The 20473-nt window shown below is 41.2% G+C and overlaps 1 protein-coding gene across 1 annotated transcript in view; it reads left to right on the top strand.

Annotated features, from left to right (window-relative positions):
- DNAH14 (dynein axonemal heavy chain 14) overlaps positions 1 to 20473 on the top strand; it is a 2000441-nt gene that overhangs the window by 1288206 nt on the left and 691762 nt on the right. The window contains exon 63 of the mRNA XM_069608705.1: positions 13593 to 13724. Within this exon, the coding sequence (XP_069464806.1) occupies positions 13593 to 13724 (132 nt within the window). The remainder of the gene's footprint in view (positions 1 to 13592; positions 13725 to 20473) is intronic.

Here is a 20473-nt window from a genome sequence, read left to right as displayed (position 1 = left end):
AATGAGGATTGGAATGGGGTCGGTCGATTCTTTGCTGATGAACACTCGTGATGTCCTGTCTGCTAGGAAGGATTTTATCCATTGGGTGGCATCACTTGAGAAATTAAAATCCTTACTTAGGGTAGTGCACAATTTGTCATGGTCTACTAAGTCAAATGCTGCAGAGAGATCTAACAACATTAGAAGACAAAGTTTTCCTGCCTCTCTGATAGAGTCCATTTGGATTTTCAAATCAAGAAGAGCAGTTTAAGTACTGTGATCGGGTGAAATCCTGATTGTCGAGTTCCTAGGAGCTGGTGTTGTTCTAGATGGTTTTGGATTTGGGTGTAGGCTATTTTATCTATTATTTCTAGGAGGAACGGGACTGTTGTTATTGGTCGGTAATTAGTGGGGATTGTCGGGTCAAGTTTTGGCTTTTTCAGGAGAAGGGTGACCCGTGCTACTTTGATACTCGCAGGGACTATGTTCGAATTAAACAAAGCGTTTATGAATTTGGTGATAATCGGTGTCACTGTGGGGGCACAAAGTTTAACTAAGTAGGATGGTAATTGGTCTCCTTTGCAATTAGAGGCTTTTAACTAGGCTATGGTGTCAAACACAGTTCCTTGTGTGACAGAGGTGAACTGGAATGGTTTACAGTGTTTGTTATTTGGAAGGTCTTTTGCAAAGGTGGGAGCTGTTTTGTTTGATAGGACTTGTCTTTTATTGGCTATTTTATTTTGAAGAAGTAATATTTTAGAAGCTAACGCATTTTTGATTGTTTTACACCATAGTTTAATAGCATAGAAAGGCGATGAGTCTTGGCAAGGATTTTCTAGTTCTCTAAGTATGGTGAACAGTTCATTAGAGTTGGAGGAAGCATTACTGATGCGCAGGTTAAATGCCTCAGCTTTGTGAGTTATTATCGCTGCTTTGTATTCTTTATTAGCTTCATTGAATGCCTTTGCTGAGTCTAGAGTATTGTTTTTTTTATGGATGTGCTCTAATGATCTTTTTTTACGTCTCAGAATGACTAGTTCATCATTAAACCAAAAGCTAGTGCTTTTGTCGGTCCGCCGTGTTTTATTTGTAGTAGGGGCTAGTGAGTCAATGGTGGTTGTGAAGCAGTTATAATACCACTCTGCTAGGTAATTAGGATTGTTACTCTCTAATGTGGTGGAAGCCAGTACTTCTATTAGGACCGGGGATAGGTTATCTACTGTAAGTTTTCTGATTTTTCTAGTTTCGTAGGTGTCAAGTTTGGTTGTCATAGCGGGATCTGTAGTTGCGCTATTTATGGAAAAGTTAATAACATGGTGTCAGACCAATCAAGAGGTAGGACTGAATCTATGGATACTTGTGTATTCAAGGTGAGGATCCAATCAAGTATTCTACCTTTGTTATGGGTAGGGATATTCATTGGTTGTACGAAATGTATGTCTTGCATAGCTACATTGAATGCTGTAGCTTTCAGTTTTTGTATCCTAAGTTTAGATCTCAGAGTATGATGCATTTAGTTTTGGGTTTAATGTGTGGGGTAAGTAGTAATGGGATATCTAAGTCAGGGTTGGTGTTTTTATTAGGTGATCTATATACGACCAGGATGTTGGTTCTAGTTTTACGATTCGAGGTAAGTTTGGCTAGGAAGAGTTCATAGCTCTGTGTTTCTTCAATGGGGCAGGCCCTAATTTGCAACGTAGATTTCGCTATTATAGCAACTCCACCTCCTTGGTTACTGGCTCTGTCAGTCCTAAGGATATTGAATCCTGGCGGAATGGCAAGGGCTCGCAGGGGACCTGAGGCTGGGTGCAGCCAGGTTTCTGTACCCCTAGAATATCTAAATGTTGGTCGATGATGAGGTCATGAATTTCTATGGCATGCGCTCCGAGTGAACGTGCATTGATGAGTGCACTTTTAAGGTTGGTAGTTTGGTCAGTGAGTGATGCATCACTTAGGGGTGAAGGCTGTTAGGCAGAATCATGTGCAGTACCCTTTGGGAACACTACACACAATTAAGACTACAAGTGTAAGTACAATTTCACCTTTGGTACAAGCCTGTACTACACAGTAAAGTGGTAGGGATGGCTGAGCAGCCAGACCTATCTCTAGAGCAAAGTGAGAAGTAGAACAAGTTACACAAAGGACCAACAATTACAGTGATTCAAACAAACACTTACTCAAGGTTTCTTGGTAAAAGAATATACATTTATCTACACAGTCAGTTTGAAAACATTACACTAGCAAGAGCAGCTCAATATCACACACTAATAAAGCACAAATACACAACTGATAAGTACATGAACAAGTTTAGCTCCCCTGAAGTGGGAGCAAAATGTCACTTCAGATACTTTCAAAAGGGGTAAAAAGACAAGGTTATAAGAATTAATAGCACAAATACTTGCATGGGCAGGGCAAAGGGTTTCAGTAAACTACAACCAGCAATTCAGTTCATAGGCCTGGGCCAAAGTCAATGGTTCAGAGTCTTTGTATTAGATAGCACATTTATGGTAGGAAATGGTTAAGTATTTGCCACGGATTTTTAGAAGAATTTGGCTAGCGAAAGGTTAGACAAATGTTTTGGAAGGACAAGCCTTTGAAGTTGGGAAACTTCCATGAACTTTCGCAATGGCCGAAAAGATTTCCGGACTGCGTTTGCAGAGTACCTTTAAATTGAAGAAGAGCTGTATGTGAGGCAGTTGTTCCTGGAAGTTCGAGCAGATCTCGCTGTTCCTCAGCTTCAGTCGTAGGAACAAAAGGGAGGACGTCGGGAGGTTTGTTTGTCAGGGCGCAGTAATAAGAAGATGCAAAGCTTACAAAGTTTCCAATAGTTCACAATGTCACAACATCATGGTACAAGTAGGGTACAAGTAGGTTTACACACAGGCAGGAAAAAGGGTATCAATGCTCAAGTTACAGATTATATGCAGTAGACAACTATACAATACAAATCTACAAGAATATTTACAATGAGATGCAGCGTCAGCTAAGTATATACTTATACAATATCGTATGGGCCGTGTTCATAATATGTCTATCTTTTGGTCAGGTACAGGTGGGAGATGTACCTTTTTCTAAAATGTAGGTAAGGTTGGTTTGTTCTCAGCTCGTGGGGCAGGGCATTCCAGAGTTTAGCAGCCTTCACCTTTAGCAGCCAGCCTTCAGTTTAGCCCCCTGCCTCGTCGCGCCTTGAAACACTTGTGTATAGGCGCGTTACAAATGCCATTTCATATCATATCACTGGTAAACTATTGCCACCAATCTTAGTGAGCCTGAATCTCGGTAGTACAAGGCAGTTGGTATTGTTGGCTCCTGTGAGCCTACTAGAAGTTCTTCTCAGCAGTTTGTCTATTAGGTAAGTGGGGGCAGCATTGTTTAGAACTTTGTATGTCAAGGAGGCCATTTTTAGCTGTATTTTATTGTGGGTGGAGAGCCACTTGTGTTGACGTCTGGTCAAGGCAATGTGTGCTCTTTTTTTTACCCAATGCAGCTCTTAGGGCGTTATTTTGCAGAATGTGTAGCCTCTGGGTGATTACTTTATTTGCGCCACTGTAGAGAGCATTGCACTGTAGGTTCCTGCACTGCCCAGCGATGAGGCCAAAAGCTTAGCAAGACGTTGGGTTTAAGGTGTGTGCCTTAAAGCCACACGCTTGTTTCCTGCCCTCTGGCTATATGGTTTTCAACAGCACTCTGTAGAAAATTCAAACAAATGGGGACGGTGTCCAGATGGCTTGTGAGTTGGTTATTGCCACCAAACTCAAGGGAAGAAGTTAACCTTTCCAAGTCCCAGAGACCTGCTTTTAAACAGTTTTCTCCCATTCATTCCAGCCTGGCTGTCACTCACACAGTAGGATGGCTGTCCTTGCCGGTCAGCCAGCCGGCCAATCACGCCAGAGTACATTCAGGTCTCCTAGGAGAATAAGCACAGGGAGTTTTGGGCACCTCCCTCACATCCTGTCCATCTCAGACATTCAGGCGCCAGAGGAGGGCTTCAGCACAGAAGCACGCCAAAGGCCAACAAACAAAGGGACCAAACCTGGTTTGGCGCGCAGAGACAAACACAAGAAGGACCTTTCCTAAAAGAAATAGTGAAAAATGTCGACCAGAGTCTGTTTTTACAGATAGGTCTGGGGCGCCATATTGAAAAAAGGGCTGACCCGATTTTTAGCTACCGTTGTTAGCGGTCAGGAAAAATCACGGTAGTTTCATCTAAACCACTGCCACCAGCCATTTAAAGTAGGAAAGGGTAACATTTGACTGTTACATGCGTGTTTTGACTCAGGGGAAGCTAGGCAACCCCTCCAGCACTCTATAGTAAGATAGGGTGTGCTGGGTCTGTAAATTTAAAGAGATTAGTAAAGTCAATTTTACTTTACATGCTCTGGGAGACGGTAGTCAGTCATAGAGAAGGTATTTAAACCTTAGGAAGTCTGAAAGACAACCCTGTGTCACTGCACTGAAGGTGCTGGGTGACACACAGAAAAAGACGATGCCTATGGAGCAGTTCTAAAACTCTATAACCAGAGAACACAAAAGTAAAACACACATCAAAATACATGGAAGAATGGGGAAAAAAAGGCGCTCACTCTTCCCAGGTAAAAAAAAATCAAATCTTAGAAATCCAACAAAGTTGCTGGGGGTCTCAAAAAGGTAAGGGAAATTAGCACATTTTTGAGAATTCTCCCTAACAAAGGCGACCTGACTTATGACACAACATAAGGTGCTACGTAGAATGGTGTAACATATAAGGTCAGACAAATTAGCATTACTCATTCAGTTTGCATACTTAAGCAACAAGGATTATACAGTTTCATACAATAGAGAATATGCTGAAGTATGATACTATAAGTGACAACGTTTGCCTGTGTTGTAAAGTCCGGATAAGGGTGAGCAAAACAGGAGGTTATTCCAGCGTACATCTGAATGGGTAGAAGAGCTACGGAGTAGGCCTACTGGTCTTGGTAAGCAACAGGTGTTAACATGACTTTTAGATAGTAGTTGTTACAGTTATTGCATATATAAATCAATATGTATTTTTATCCGTATAACAGATTCACAGGGGTTTTTAGTACAATCATATAGTAGTACAGGTAATAATTGTTATAGTTCTGAGGTCAAAGGCTTTCGACTGTACAGGGATTTTGCTTGACCTCCTGAATGACCACTTTGACCTAACTTGGCGACTCTGCTACGGCCTTCTGGTATCTGTAGTTTTACTAGATGGGGATCGACCAGAGCTTCTCAGAGCAGCACCCACATGGTGCTAGTCCCCTTCTGCAGCTGGTCTCCTCTTTACAATTTTACAGTTCTTTGAACTTCTCTCACTTTGCTACTTTGCGATTTTCATTCACCACAGTCCGTTTCTTATCGGCTCTCCCTTCGACTCACTGGCTGTGATGAACTGTCTGGCTTTCTTCGTAACTGGAGTCAAGGCTGGTACCATGGTAGCAGGAGTTTCCCTCTTTCCCGTTTATCAGTGTCGAGACACTCAGTGTACCGTTGACATCTGCTGCAACAAACTTGGGCAATTGTCCTCGGTCTTACGTTTCCCTCTGCGGAGGTTACGCGGATCTGTGTCGAAAAGGGCAAGGTTGTGTCTCTCCTTGTCAGCCTCTCGATATTCACCGCCTTCCTCCTACTCTTGAACTGCCGGGCCTCGATAGCTGTCTCGTCGTGCCATCTGCCTTGCTCGTACTGTGCTCTCTCTGCACCTTTTATCCCTGTGAGGGTCAGGTGTGTGTGATTCTGATCAATTACCTGACTTTGCCTAACCCTGGTATTGGGACATGTCAAGTAAACGGCTCTGGTGTTAGTCCGTTCTCTGGTGTGTCGTGCAAAAGTGTTAGTATCGGAAAAGGGGGGGAAGTGGTTCTGAAAGTCTTACATTTTAGGATGGGGAAAAGGTGTTGAAAGAAGGGGGCTACCGCGTCTCACCTGTCAGTGTCCCACTCCCTGAGGTACCCGCATTCAGGTGATCCTCTTTCACTGGTCCACCCCCAGGAACTGGATCCAATAGCGATGGCCGTGTCCTGGCCACCTGGATGACAGAGACACCTTCAGATTTCTCACAATGCTAACTGGTCTTATTTTCATGCAGTTCCAATTCATCATTGCAATGTATTGCCTCAATGAAAAGTCATTTGGGGGTACCTAATCATAATTGCAACCACTATTGTTTCTCCCACACCCCCTATACTCTCAAGACACTGCTTTTATATGATCGACCCAAAAGTATCTAGCACCGCCTCCTTCAGCAAGAAGGCAGGGATGGCCAAGTATTCTCTAGTACTGATTCAGATACCAGAAGCTTTATTTAAACGGAACAAAGAGTTTCAATCCTGTCCTCCACATTGCCTTTTATTTGAAACTGTATTTATTTTAAGCTGTATATTCGTTTTATCAATTTAAAGATGTATATCTATCTCCTATCATTTCATCAAGCTTGACATCTGTACGATGTCACCTTTTGTGCACGCAACATTGAAACGTGATGGCTGGAAGCTTTTGAATGATTCAAAAGCTCTTACCCCCCCAGACCATTGTTTTTCAGCCTATAATGGCATTGCGAAAAGGGAAAGACAGTAGCAAATCAGGCATGGTCACATCCCAAAAGGGGATGCCCAGCCCAAACTGCTAAAATCACGTTCCATCTGCAGGTCGTCACCAGCAATCCTGCCAAATTTGTCTCGCAAATGAGTCGTAGCTTGGGTCTCTAGGTTCGGCAAGCTCTTCATTTGGAGTCATGGGGACACCAAGTATGTAAAGGCACATATTATAGTGTCATTTGATATAGTGGTTAAACAGATTACCAAATGCCAGCTATTTTAAATAGCCTGTATGAAATCTCTTATGAGCTTCCAGTGGGATAGACCCACCCGGTCATTAAAGGAGTCTGATGCAGGCAAAGTGAAGTGGAGCTAGCTTCATGAGCTGAGAAAGAGGGGTCACAAATACAATCCCAAATCAGCCAACAATGGAAATAAAAGCTGCTTGTGAAAACACTGACGTATGTGTTCAGCAGAGGCTTTTAGTTTTCTTCTGGCTTATGTAAGGAAGGCATGGTATCAAAGTAAGACAGACAGAAGTGATCACAGTTCAAGGGTGTTTATTAAATAGTAAAGTAGGGGATATAAACGCTGAATCTAAACCTAAATCTAAAATTGGAGCAAGATACGACCATCAAATCATAACAATACAGTCCTATTGGAGTCTAGTCAAATAAAAAGTGCCTATACTAAAGAAACCTACTGCCAATCCTTACTGCTATGCTACAAAATAGTGTGGGATAATGTTATAGTGTGGGATAATGTTATCAAGAAAAGAAAGAGGTGTTCACCAAATGATAAGTCGGGATGTTTTGTTGCCGGGGACTCCCTTCCCCATGTTTTTAGCACGGGACAAGGTGGGACTCGTGAGCACACCACACTCCTGGACTTCTCTGGCATGAGCATACAGTTCAGTTTCTCGATATCAGGGCCCTTCTGTGCCCAAGTCTCTCCTCATACAAAGTCTCTATCTTCAAATGGTCTGATATGCCAAAAATACAACAAAATAAAAGTTTGAATTTCGGAAGAACCATCTGCACCGTTCTAGTTTCACTGCAAGATAGCGGCCGTTCTTTAGGTATTACACACACAGTATATCTATCCCGGAAGACGCTGGCGATGCCATTCATAAAGCCACCTCCACCACTCGGTAAGTCGCATTGCAACTTGTTTGCCTGATGCTCCTGTGTCCTCGCTTCTCTTATTCTTCTCTGCCTCTTGCTACAGTACCTCTTGCTTGGCCTTTGCTTCTTACTGCTCTTGGCGCTATGCTTCTAGCTGCTATTCACTTGTCCTGGAATCTCCCGTTGCTTGCTCAAGCCTCCTGCTGCTGACCTTGTTGTGCTGTCTCACTCCTCCTGCTGCCATCCTTGCTGCTCTGCTTCAGTTCTTCCGCCTCCGTTACATTATTGTGAACTCCACTTGTCATCTGCACCCATGCACTAGAGTTGTTTTCCTAAACAGGGGCTTGCCCTTCTTGTAGCCAGAGACTGGCAGAGTTTATTCCCCCTGTCATAGCTTCTGAGGGGGATTGGTCATTCAACACAGGTTTTGCTGCACAGCCGCCAGGTAAGGCATTATCGTTGATACTATCATTGAACCTCTCTTTAAATACATTGATTATTTTTTTAACCAATAGCATCTGAAAAAAGAATTTTCTCGCAAACCACAAGAGATGGAATTCATTCGAAACAATTCCTTTCATTACACTCAGGAAATATTTGTGCCATTTGTTGTGGAATCCATATATACCAGCATACCCCACAGCATGGCACAATAGACACATTTTAGAGTGTCCTGATAGAAGAATAAACCCACATAAGATGCCTACATTAATTGTTTACAAATTATTACAAAAAAAACTTGTTTTGCTACAAAGATGAATTTTATCTACAGGTGAAAGGCTCAACCATGAGAGCAGCTTTTTCTCCTAACTTGATAAACATATACATCTGACTATGATAAAAGGCCATATATATGTTTTTCTGATGCGGTCATACACTGTAGAGACTGCCCGCTTCGCCCGTTGTCACTGCTAGAGGGATTTGTTGCCTTAGGATTTATAGTGGTCCTACTGTGTCAATATTCATTTCTTCACATAAATTACAGAAAAATATACCACATAATATATAAACAGTCTGAAAATGTGTACTTTATGCACTTTGGCCCATGTACACGGGCTGTACAACTAGTATGTCTATATCTTACAAAAATGACTTTTTCAATGTAGCTAATCTGTTCTCTGAAAAATAATAGTTTGTAGAAAAGATATATAGATAATATCCTCCTGATTTGAACTGGTAACTAAAAGGAATTGCCTACCTTTCATTTTTGTTTAAATCAATAAAACCAAAATCTTAAACTTACCATGTACAATATCATTTTTGATATTTGTTTTACATATGAATATGGCAAGCTTTATACAACCATCCATCAGAAAGAGACAGACCGAAAAACACTCTGCACTACTCTAGTCAACATATTCAAGCCTTGAGGGCTAATTTGCCCTTTGGCCAATTATCAAGGTTACAACAAAGTTGCAGAATAAAAAATCAGGTTATTTCCATGAAGCTAAGATTCTACACTCAAGACTCAAATGTAGAGGCTACCTGATAACCTATTTAAAGCCTATGATGCAGAGATGGACAAGATCCTCTTGTATCTCAAACACTGGCAGCCAAAAATAAGGAAAAGGTTGTCTTTGTTACCATATTTAATAAACATAGCTCAGTTATCAGAACATTGATTCTCAAGAATTGGCAAATACTGGAAGCATTTCGAGACCTTAAGAATAAATCATTGTTTGCTTTCAAAAAATCCAAAAGTTTTAAATATTTTTTAGTATGCTCTACTCAACCAACTCCTTTGAACCAGCCCACATCTTTATGGGATTTCCCAAATATTAAGGGTAACCACTCCTGCAGTACATGTGTAGCATGTCATTTCACAAAACAGAAAGATTTCAATATAGCTCCTTTTCTTGGGAACATAATGCTTTTTCAAATTGCAAGACAAGGAATGTTGTCTATTGCATTAAATAACATTGCAACAAGCTTATATTGGTAGAACTTCAAGACCAATGAATAAACCAATCAGCGAGCTTAGATCAAAAATATGCTCTAGCACATTAATTGCTCTGCTGGTATTACACTACATAGAATTAGTCTACACTTAAAATGAACTTGCATGGATTATACTGCAAGTTATGAAGACTTTTAATAATGATCAATATATGGAAAATATGCTAAACAGGAAACAACTGTGGATCCTCAAAATAAAGACCCATAAGAGAGGTCTTAATGAGGTGGTGGAGTAGTAAGCATTACCAAACTGATTTGTGGACTAACATATCCCGCGCTAGAAAGAAGTAGAATAGTCCTCACATAGCTTCATGTTGATACTTTTCTGACAAATTGAAATCAATAGCTGCTTAGTTGTTAAGTATGTACTTCAAATGTGCACAGCAAGTTGTTTATGGATTATACTTCTAAATTCCAGACTGCAGAATGGGGACCATTTTCCCTTTGCCAATGGCAGCGGTATCAATGGCAGTGGCTATGTTTTCCTTTCAGTGTAACTAACGATTACAATCCAGACTGCAGAACAGGAGCCTTTTTCTTTTTGAATATGGCAACCGTTTCTGTGCAAGTCTTTCAGTTTTCTAGAAGGATTTCAAATCTGCTGACAAATATGGCACCACAAGGATGCCAGCTATAACTCTTGGGTGGTCATCATTAAATAACTTGATCAGGTTAGCATAAAAAGTGCAAAAAATGAGGCTGCATCCTGTGTGGGTAATAAAAGCTAAAACTCACGTTCATTCAAACCATTTTCTTTCAGTTTTGACTTTTTGGTATAATACAGTTAATTTAAAAAAGTATGTATATAGGGATTTTTAGAACAATCCTAAACTTAAACAAAACAATACCTTTTTTACTGTACAGTGTTAAAATCTACAAAAGGAAAATGCACTGCTAACTTTAATAATAAAAGAATGCGAGCGTCCCTCCTACTTGAGTGTCGTTAACGCTAAATAACCAAAGAGTTTCAGTTATTAGGAAGTCTGAGCAAAATATTAGTTCCCCTAAATATTCAGGGTACTAAATATATCAATATATGTATTGATTACACTCATTACCCAACAGGTAGCTATCACAGTAGGATGAAGAGCACTAGTTCTCCTGGCCCTGGAGATTATTTTATATGCTATCGATGATTCTGTGTAAAGCTTTTCTAGCCACCGACAAACACCACTCTGGATACACTTGAGATAATTATTTAATGTATAACATAGAAAATGTATCTTCTCAGAAAGTATAGCTGAATAGCCTTGTTCGATTTAAATTAATTTAAGGTGTGTTCTTTCATTTTTCATTTCACGCTGCTGCTTCCCAGAATGAAGTCAGATGAAGAATGCTCTCATTAATTTGGTTTCTACAACAACCATGAAATACATATAGACTTTATATGTAAAGTTGTTGTCTACCACCAAACAAGACATCTCAATGATCTTTGAGTCAGAATTTGCCTCACCTTTAAAAGGTTGACAGAAGATTGGGTATATCTATTACATGATATGGAATATATTTTTGTAGATGACTATGAAATTATTGTTGATCCTGAATAATGAAGTGGAGCACACTTTTGCCTACCACATGTAAACTTTAATAATTATTGTTCCCTTTTGATTACAAATGTCCTATTTTCTTACATTTATTTTGTATGTCTTAATAGTATATTTGGGCTATGAATGTGTGTGGTGTGTTTGTGTAGTCTTTTTTTACATCTTGGGGCCTCATCACGAGTTTAGCGGTAACCCTTAAATCCGGCGGTAGCGCTGTTACCGCCGGATTTAAGGGTCCGCCAAATCTGGGCTTCGGTGGATTTCTTCCCAGCTCTGAGCTGGGGGGAAATCCGGCAAGAATTCACGGTCATACCGCTGCCGGGAAATCTGTCGGCGGTATGAGCGCCAAATTTCCCCATTGAGCCCAATGGGGCATTCCCGAATGGGCTCAATGGGGAATGGGGATTTCCAAATACGCCAAACCCGTGATCCGGCACTAAGAGCACCGGTGGGTTTGGCGGTAAGGCAGATAGCGCCAGCGCTGTTAGCGCTGGCGTTACTGCCAAACTCGTGATGAGGCCCTGGTCACTTAATTAAATATTTTCCACAAACTAGCTTAAACTGGTGGGCTTTAAAATATATATATTTTTTTTAAAAGAACTCTCCTAAACTCTCCTCCAATCAAGTATATGTAAATTGAATGTGGTGGGTTGTATGTCATATTCTTCTTTTATCTGATAAAGTGTAAGGAATACAGGTTTTTCATATTCTCACTGTACTTTCCCTAACAAATATGTGCTCACCTCACTGTTGTAAACCAGGGATGAGCAATGAGTACATTTTCACAGCTAAGAAGGTAGACTTTACTAGAACCTTTGATGCAGGATCAAGGATAACAGATTTTGGGTAGGATCCGGTTTCGAATATAGTACAACCTGGCTTATTGATAGGTACCACAGATAAATGCAGCCCATTTTGAAGAAAAGTGGTTCACAAGAGGGGTGGCGCATTACGATTATTTCTCTAGAATGCATTGCAATGAGCTTGTAGGTGAGGTGTAACTATTAGCATAAGTAGTAATACGGTCTTGAGGATGATAAAACGGAGGAATTGGAAACAATGAGGTGTAATGTATAAAATGCTTGGTGAGATGTCTAAGAGACGGCCATGAAGGTTTAGAAATCCTGGGAGCACCACGTTATTAGAGATGACACAAAAAGATCTTGGGCTATACAGGATTCTGTCAAACTGGCGGGACAATGTGGCAAAGCTCAAAGGAGCTCTAGAAGAATGTTATGATTTCAGTGGAATAGTTCTACTCCCAACCACTTTGAAGTGTATGACTCTTTGGATAATAACGTACTACTCACAAGCCTATAAGGATGGGCACCACCTTAAACCTGAGTCCACTCTTTTCGTACCAACCAAATCCAACAAGTACATATTGGATCTCTGGCATTGTGTTTATACAGGCCACCATGCATAGAACACAAGACACGCCATCTCTCACTCATACTACTCTAATATCTACTTTCACCCACTGGCACAATTACGAGGACCATAACAGGTGCATTTCAGAATGTATGTTGATGACATCCAAATCCTCATCGGAATGTACAATCACTTTGAGAGCCAAGAAAAGGGTTTGTTTGCCTAAACCACATTTACCAGAGGATGAACTAGTGCTTCTACTGTTTGAGTAGAGGCAAATCTGAGACCTTGCTTCTAGGGTTGACAACACCCAAAACAATGCTATTCAATGGTCAAGTCTAAGAGTGACGCTCTCAGAAGAAAATTGGGCACCAATTTAAATAAATGAAATACCTGCACACAGAAGTTAATCACTGTGATTAAAGGTGTCATTGTCTAGCTATCCATGCTCTAAAACAGCCTCCTCTCCTTCACACCATCATTGTTGGAGTTAACGAGAGCCCTGATAAAGCTCATCTGGAGAACAGTGACCTGTTTTGGAGGCCCCATCTCCAGCGGGGTTAAAAGGAGGCAATTTTTCAATGCCTAAAGTGTATAAAGATAGGAGGTATAAGTAGCAAGCATTCTCCATTCTGGAATATTACTGAAGTGATTGTGAAAGCCTAGACCAGCCGCTCAGCAGAAGTGCAAGAGACAGATGACTAAATGGATTAAAAGGTACAGAGACACAAACTGGGGAGGAATAGTTTGTGAGAAAGCAAGAGTAATACTGGGGCCTCTCTGTTTTACACTGGAGGTTGTAATCAGCAGTTCTAATTTGCAGTTTTGTTATGCAGCTAAATGTTATTTTTCTGTGTTTCTATATCAGAATAAAGTCTTCATTGTCAAAATGTTTTTCACTTTTCAATCTCCCTAGAGGACCATCATTATTGTCCAGAATAACTTAACTGTTAGACCTCTTGTTGGCTTTCTTGGTAAATGTTGTAAGCAAGTTTGTTGGGTGCACATATAAACAAATTGTTGAAAATATATCTGAAAATTGACTATGATCTTTATTTTTTAAAATTTCTCTTTAGGTGTTTCAGCAGTTGAAAAGATTTTCAAAAACACCTGATTTTAACCCATATAAAGTAGGGATGGTGTCCACTGCCTGTCGCTCCATTTGCCTGTGGGTTTTGGCACTAGAGCACTACCACGAGGTGCAAAAGGTATGTGTTTCTAAGACTAACTAGCTAATGCGCTCTTTCTCTCTCTGTCTCTCTCTGTCTCTCTCTCTATCTCTCTCTCTCTCTCTCTGTCTCTCTCTCTCCTCACCCCCATGGTGCTCTTTCTCTCTCTCTGTATCTTTCTGTATGGGTGAGCATGATGTTTTTTTTTTTTGTGCAAAATTAGCTATTAAAGAAAAATAAATGTTTGAATTGTAACTGGGTCTTTTTAAAATTGTCCAATGTCCATTTTTAACAATAACTTCTAGAGTACATTTTAGTCATAATAAGAATGTTACACTTGTCTTACTGAGCAAAGCACATAATCAAAATCTAAAATAACCATATACATTATTTTCAGATAGAAGGTTATCATACCATTGTGGTGTGGTAGGTCAGAAGAAGGAGACGGACCAATTGGTGGTATATTCACACTTTGTTTATTAAAATAATAAATAAAAGACCTATCTATCCCTATAAATAAGGTGTTTTTCCACGTAACAGAAAACTAACTAGAGTGCTCATCGTTAGGGATGTCGTCCAAATAAATGGTCCATCCCCTGTCACAAAAGTAACCTATCCTGAGCCTACCACTAATCCTAAAGGTTTAGCAGAAAAGAGGGGTTCCGGGAGAATGACTCCCTTCTCCTGTGCAGGCTTCTATAGCCCTACGAGTTCTGTCTGGAGCTGGCTCCTAGTAATGTCTTGAATAAGTTATTTTAATACTTCAAGGGGACTTTTATCCCTCCTGGGCTTCCCCTGGATTTCTATGGAAAATGTTCCTTGGTTCCACAAATAAAGATTGCTGTGTAGATCTTGCAGTGCCTCTTTATAAGTATCTACCCTTGTGGTACTCTTGAATACTCTCTTAGCTTGATTATGTTTTTTCCCACATTGTCTTTCATCAATCTTCAGTTTCCTGTCCTTTTTGGGACCCGGGTTCTGGGTCCCATGATACTTGTTGCTTTTTCCTTGCCTTTGCCTTTTCTTGGGGTATGCAAGATGTATCTCTGAGTATTCTTTACTTGATGTATTGTTACTCTCTTTCCAATATTCGTTTGCACTTCTACTGGGACGAGTATGATTGGTCCCTTGGTAATTCTTATTCGACTTCCCATAGTCACATACACTTGTACAGGGATGAGCCTGATTGGTCACTTGGTATTTTCCTTCCAATATTCACATGTACTTGTACTGAACAAGTATGATTGGTCCCTTTGTACTCTTTATTCTCCTTCCAATATTCACAGGTGCTTGTACTGGGACGAATATGATTGGTCCCTTCATTCTCTTTACTCTTTCCAATATTCACATGCACTTGTAATGGGATGAGTGTGATTGGTCCTTTTGTACTCTTTGTTCCCCTTCCAGTATTGACAAGCACTTGTACTGGGACAAGTATGATTGGTCCTTTCATACTCTTTACTCTCCTTCCAATATTCACAAGCACTTGTACTGGGACGAGTAGGATTGGTCCCTTGATACTCTTTATTCTCCTTCCGTCCTGTCCCCCACCGGGGTCTCACGCCTCTGCTGACTCAGGTAGGTGTCACTGGTTCTTCCCGTGGGGTCAGGCTCCTCTTAGTGGTATGACCTCTTCGGGCATTAGCTTACTCTTTCTTCTTCACATGGCCTGCAGAGCCCTTCCTGGTATGGTCTCGGCACAGTTCGAGAACACACAGTCCACCCACTCAGGGTCATGCCACCGCCTCCAGGTACTTCCTAGGCACACAGCTTGGCTCCTCGCCTTCTCCGTGCCTCCTTCACTTCTTCAGCATCCTCTTGTTTTAGGACTTCTCGGCATCCACTGGCTTCATTCTCAGGCCGGGTTTGAACTTCCCAGGCTCCATAGACACTCCTCATTGGTCCTTTCTTACATATTATGAAAAGAAAAATGGGTGTTCCCCAGCATAAACGTACAGTCCTTTGTCTCCTTGCTTATTTTCTTCGTCTCAGTGTGGTCGGCTGCCAACCACTGAGTACTCTGCATGGTTCTCACCTTCTTCCTAATATAAGTGGTTGGTTGAGGTGTAGTATTGGTGGTTTTCAGTAGCAAATAGCAACTGGTCTGAAGTGACTTTGCTGGTTTTCAGGTGTTCTCGTCGCTTCCTCAGAAAGGAGCCTGGGGAATTCCTTGACATTGTTCCTAAGAGGGGAGTCTCTCCCTGTGAGGTACTGCTTTCCGCAACCCCTAGGATGAATGTTGCTAAGTGGGCTCACCTCCCTAGCCTCACAGAGGTCGTCTCCCCTTTGGGGAGAAGTATTTGTATTTATGTATTTGTATTGCGCACCTGGCCCAAAGGCATATGGGCGCATTTCTTAAAGGTACGTGGTTACTGAAGAAACAAAACAGAGTATAGAAAGTACAGGGTGGCAAATGCCAGCCCGAGTACAATCATAAATACAGGAATACAGAAGAGCAATGGTGTTGGAAAAAGTTAAATACAGTGCACAAATGTACAAAAGGGTGCGAGTGTTGTACAATTGACTTGCGCAGTGATACATGTTAGGAGAAAGTAGTCGCAAGATCCAGTGACTTGTCACAATGGACAGTCCGGTACTCTCCTATTGTACACTTTTGAAATACCCCTGTGAGAAAGGGGAAGATGACAAATAATGACATTGTGTGTTCTAGCCTGTTTTGCATAAAATCAAAAAACAAGTTGGGGAAATGAAAAAAAAAAACACAGGTCTTTATATTTTACAATTGTATGTGACAAAAAAATGTTTGCTTGAATTGCTAAGTATCCTACACACTCTGTGCTTGGTGCTCATTTATGTTTTCACAACACACACTCTAACATTAACATATTTGTAACATAGAGCCATACTACAGCATCAGGATTTGGATGGGAGATAAAACTGGCTGTGACATCAGTCACTCCATGAGGGCTGAAGGGACATCCAGAGATAATGTTTCTTTTTTTAGCTAGGGTCTCAGAGTAAGGATCGTCGTGCACATGCACAGCACATCCATCCTAAGAGGATGCATATCTTGGAAACGTTCAATAGCTTCAAATACATTACAGAACAGCATTGAGGGAATCCACTCCATTCATAAAGAAATCACTATGTTTGCAGGTTGTAATCTTTTTCCGAGTTAAGATCACAAAGGTGTTTGCTTGTTGCAGCTAATGGTTTCACTGACAGCCCGAAATCAAAGTGTACGGTCAACATCTTTGATTAGAAAAAGAAAATAGGGGCTTAGGTTTAATTGAGGCTGAAAGGGTGGGACTTTTAAAGTAGGTACAACTTGGTCACACTCTTTCTTAGGCCCAGGGTTCTCAGACCTTTCCTCTCTCCCCAAACAGGTACATATTCTTGCCATCAAAACAGTCACTCAGTCCTTGGGGTTTATAGTGCCATGCACATCTTTATTGGGTTTTTGATCATTGTTTCTTGTTGGGTTTCTCTGGATGTCTAGGTGGTTCTACTGGACTCTGTGGTTGTTCTAGAATTCCTGGCTACCTAGCAACACCACCCATAGTGCCTTGTCTGTCTGTATGGGGGTCAGGTTGCAAACTATTTTACAAGGTTTGGACCCTGTGCTATCAGGCATCTTCCACTCCTTGACAGTGGTTAACCATTTTGTTGGTAAACCTTTTGGACCCTAAGCATTACCATGAGGCCTTTCCACCACTCCTTTAGTCTATTGCAGATTGAGGGTTTGGGGATACCCTTTTGGTGTCTATTTCTCTTCCCCTCACTTCTTGTTTCCTATTCACCTTTCCTATTTCACATTTGCTCTCATTCCTCTCCTGGTCTCTCTCCCTCTCACTCTGTTTCTTCCTTCTTTTCTCCTCGCCTTTCTGTCGTGCTCTCTCTCTCTCTCTCTCTCTCCATACCATTCTCTATTCTTTTCCCTTTTTCTATCATGTCTCTGTTCTTCTCTTTATTCATTCTCCCTCCTCAATTCCTTGCTCTTCCTGAACCTTCTCCACCTTTCTTTCTTTATTGCACTCCCTACGATCTTCTCCTTATTAGTCCACTCTCCTCTGCTCCTTTACCTCCTTCTCTTCCTTTCTCTTTCTATGATCTTCCCAGTTGTTGTGTTTACTCGTTCGATCCTCTTCTTCTACGTTCTTTTAAATTCCTTCATGCTCATTCTCTCCCTTTTGACCAAACCTCTATTCCTCTTCTCCACCTCCTTCTTTCCTCTTATTAAACCAAATTCTGCCCTTTTCTCTTGTTTTTTTCCTTCTCATACTTAATATCTCCCTCTTATCTCCATCTCCTCTCGTCAGTTCCTCTCTCTCCCATCTCTACTCCCCTCTTGCTCTCCTCTACCTCCAGCACTCCGCTCTCTTCTCCTTTCCTGCTTACTGCACCACCTTACTTTGTCCTGCACCTCGCTCTCTCTACTCCTGACGCCCGCACCTCCTGTCATCCCAGCTCAGCTTTTATCCCTGCTTATTATTAGGCCTATGTTATTTTATCGCTGAGATTAATTCAGATGTGTGTCGTGTGAGGGTACTTGGTGATTTAGCACTCATTTGTCAGGTGCTAGTCATTGGCTAATGTCCACTCCTCTGCTGCGCTAGGTGGCGTGATAAAGTATCCCATCCGCTATCTTGGATTATATCTTCCTGTGGCGGATGCTACTGTTCCCGATATTCAGAGGACCCACGTCTCATGTACTTTATATTCATGAAAGGGTTTAGGTTTCTGACATGTCTCAGTCTGTGTGAGCAGGAGCACATATGGCCTGCAAACTGCTGAGTGAGCAGCTCTCCCGAACATCTACCTTGCACAGAACCAGGGGTCTCTACCAGTATTGTGTAGTTAGCCGATGCCTACTCCAATGGCTCTGCGAACCATGTGCTCTTTCGTCCAGCTTCTGTTACACTTTCCATGGTGTGACTCCTTTCTATGTCACCTATGGGTTTCTTGGAAAGCATGGATGGTTATATAAATGAGTCTAGGTATGGACTGTTTGTATCTGTATGTGCCCGGCTGTGGGGGCTTGCGTCGTGGATCCAGTGTACATGTTATGAAATCGATTCTCATTTGATCTTGCTTTGTAATTTTTGTTTGTGTAACATTGAAACAATATACCCATGATAATCAATGGAGAGGCGTTCAGGTTTTACATTTAGAAACAGCCCTATGCAGTGATCAGATTATTCCTTTGAATGTATCTGTTTATACCCTTCTCTACAGTGTCCAGGCATTGGATCTAGCGCCATTCGCTGCATGTGTGGAATTGATTTAAATGTCGTCCTCTTCCACCCAACCAGGGACATAACCACAACAAGCTGCCCTTTAGATGGATGTGTACATACATCTATGATTGCTAGTGAGTGAAGCAATACACAATGCACCATTCTTGGTTTTATGTCTAATTATGAACGCATGAGTTTGGGACGTCAGTTGTTCCCAAGAACATTCTAAGTAAGGCTATACTGACAGATTTCAGAATGTTAAAACACAAAGAAGATTGATGGGAAAGGTTAAGTAAGCTCATCTCTCCTTTTCCGTCATTAGGGAACAAAAGGCATTTTATTCCACTAATGACTGCTCAATCGTATGGATACACAGGTGGAGCCTTTGAATACTGGTCAACCTTATGATGGGTTAATTTCTTAAAGTAGAGATTTTGTGGAGAGATCAACAGACAGCTTAAGACTCAGAAAGAGCAGTTCAAAAGCGTTTATTATCCAATAAAAGTATGCCCAAGATAAACCTAAGAATTCCTGCTTCCACAGTCTGCCAGTCCTTCCCTCTCTTCCCTTCTGGCGATCACATGAAAGCAGGGTCGGGCTGGGACAAGAAATAGGCCCGGTCACCCAAAGAAAAGTGGCCCACCCCTTGCCTCGAAAAAGTGGGCCACCCCTCGCCTCACGACCCTTGACCTCTGATGACATCACCGGAAGTGATGTCATTAGACCCCAGCCCAAAGTGACATCCCGGTAAGCGATGAAACACAACCTTTCACCCATTGACAAAACAAGAGTGGCATCAAATAGCATTGTTCCTAAGTACACTAAATTACTGTTAATACAAGCAGACGTTCAAGGCCAAATGATAATATGTTATTGTATAACACTTACGGTTAAGCTCTTTTGTATAGAACAAATATGCATACAATATCACCCAATCTGTGTTGGTACTCTTTTCTTGACCTAAAAAGGATGAAAGGCTTTATGAAAAAAAAAGATTTAAAAAAAATATATATTTTTTTTCTCTCCATTTTGTTCCCTTCCAAACCAGCCCAGGCATGGCCAGAAACCGGCCCCCACTCCCTAGGGACGAGGGGCCAATCTGACACTGCATGAAAGTCATTCACAGCCTTTGTGATTTCAAGTGTCTCCTGCACTTCTAATAATAATAATAATAATTATTATTGCCTTAGCTAAGTGGCTGCTCTCTTGTCGACCTGGTAGGGATGTTGGTTTCACAGATTTTCACTTCCTCTCTTCCGGGCTGGAGGTCGCCATGGACTCTTTGATTAAGCTCAAACGAAAAAGTCTCTGCTTTAAAGGTTGCTATGTAGAATGTATGATCTTAATTTCTTTCACAGGCAAAAAATATTGTATTTTGCTGAGTTAGTACCAAACAAGCTCACTAAATGCACCTTTTGAACTGCTAAAATTAAGCCATTGAAACATCACTAAATTCAACAAAAATGCACAAATACATACATCTGATTCACGGTGTAAATACAGTCACAACCCAATTATATTCAACAAAATGAAAAACAATGACATTTGGGCATCTATCATTCTACGCTTGTTTCAATGGGATTCGTTGTC

This window comes from Ambystoma mexicanum, chromosome 4q (assembly GCF_040938575.1).
Source record: "Ambystoma mexicanum isolate Mex_15411 chromosome 4q, UKY_AmexF1_1, whole genome shotgun sequence".
Classification (NCBI taxonomy): domain Eukaryota; kingdom Metazoa; phylum Chordata; class Amphibia; order Caudata; family Ambystomatidae; genus Ambystoma; species Ambystoma mexicanum.
Note: the sequence above shows the minus strand (reverse complement) of the source record. Positions and strands in the feature narration are given on the sequence as shown.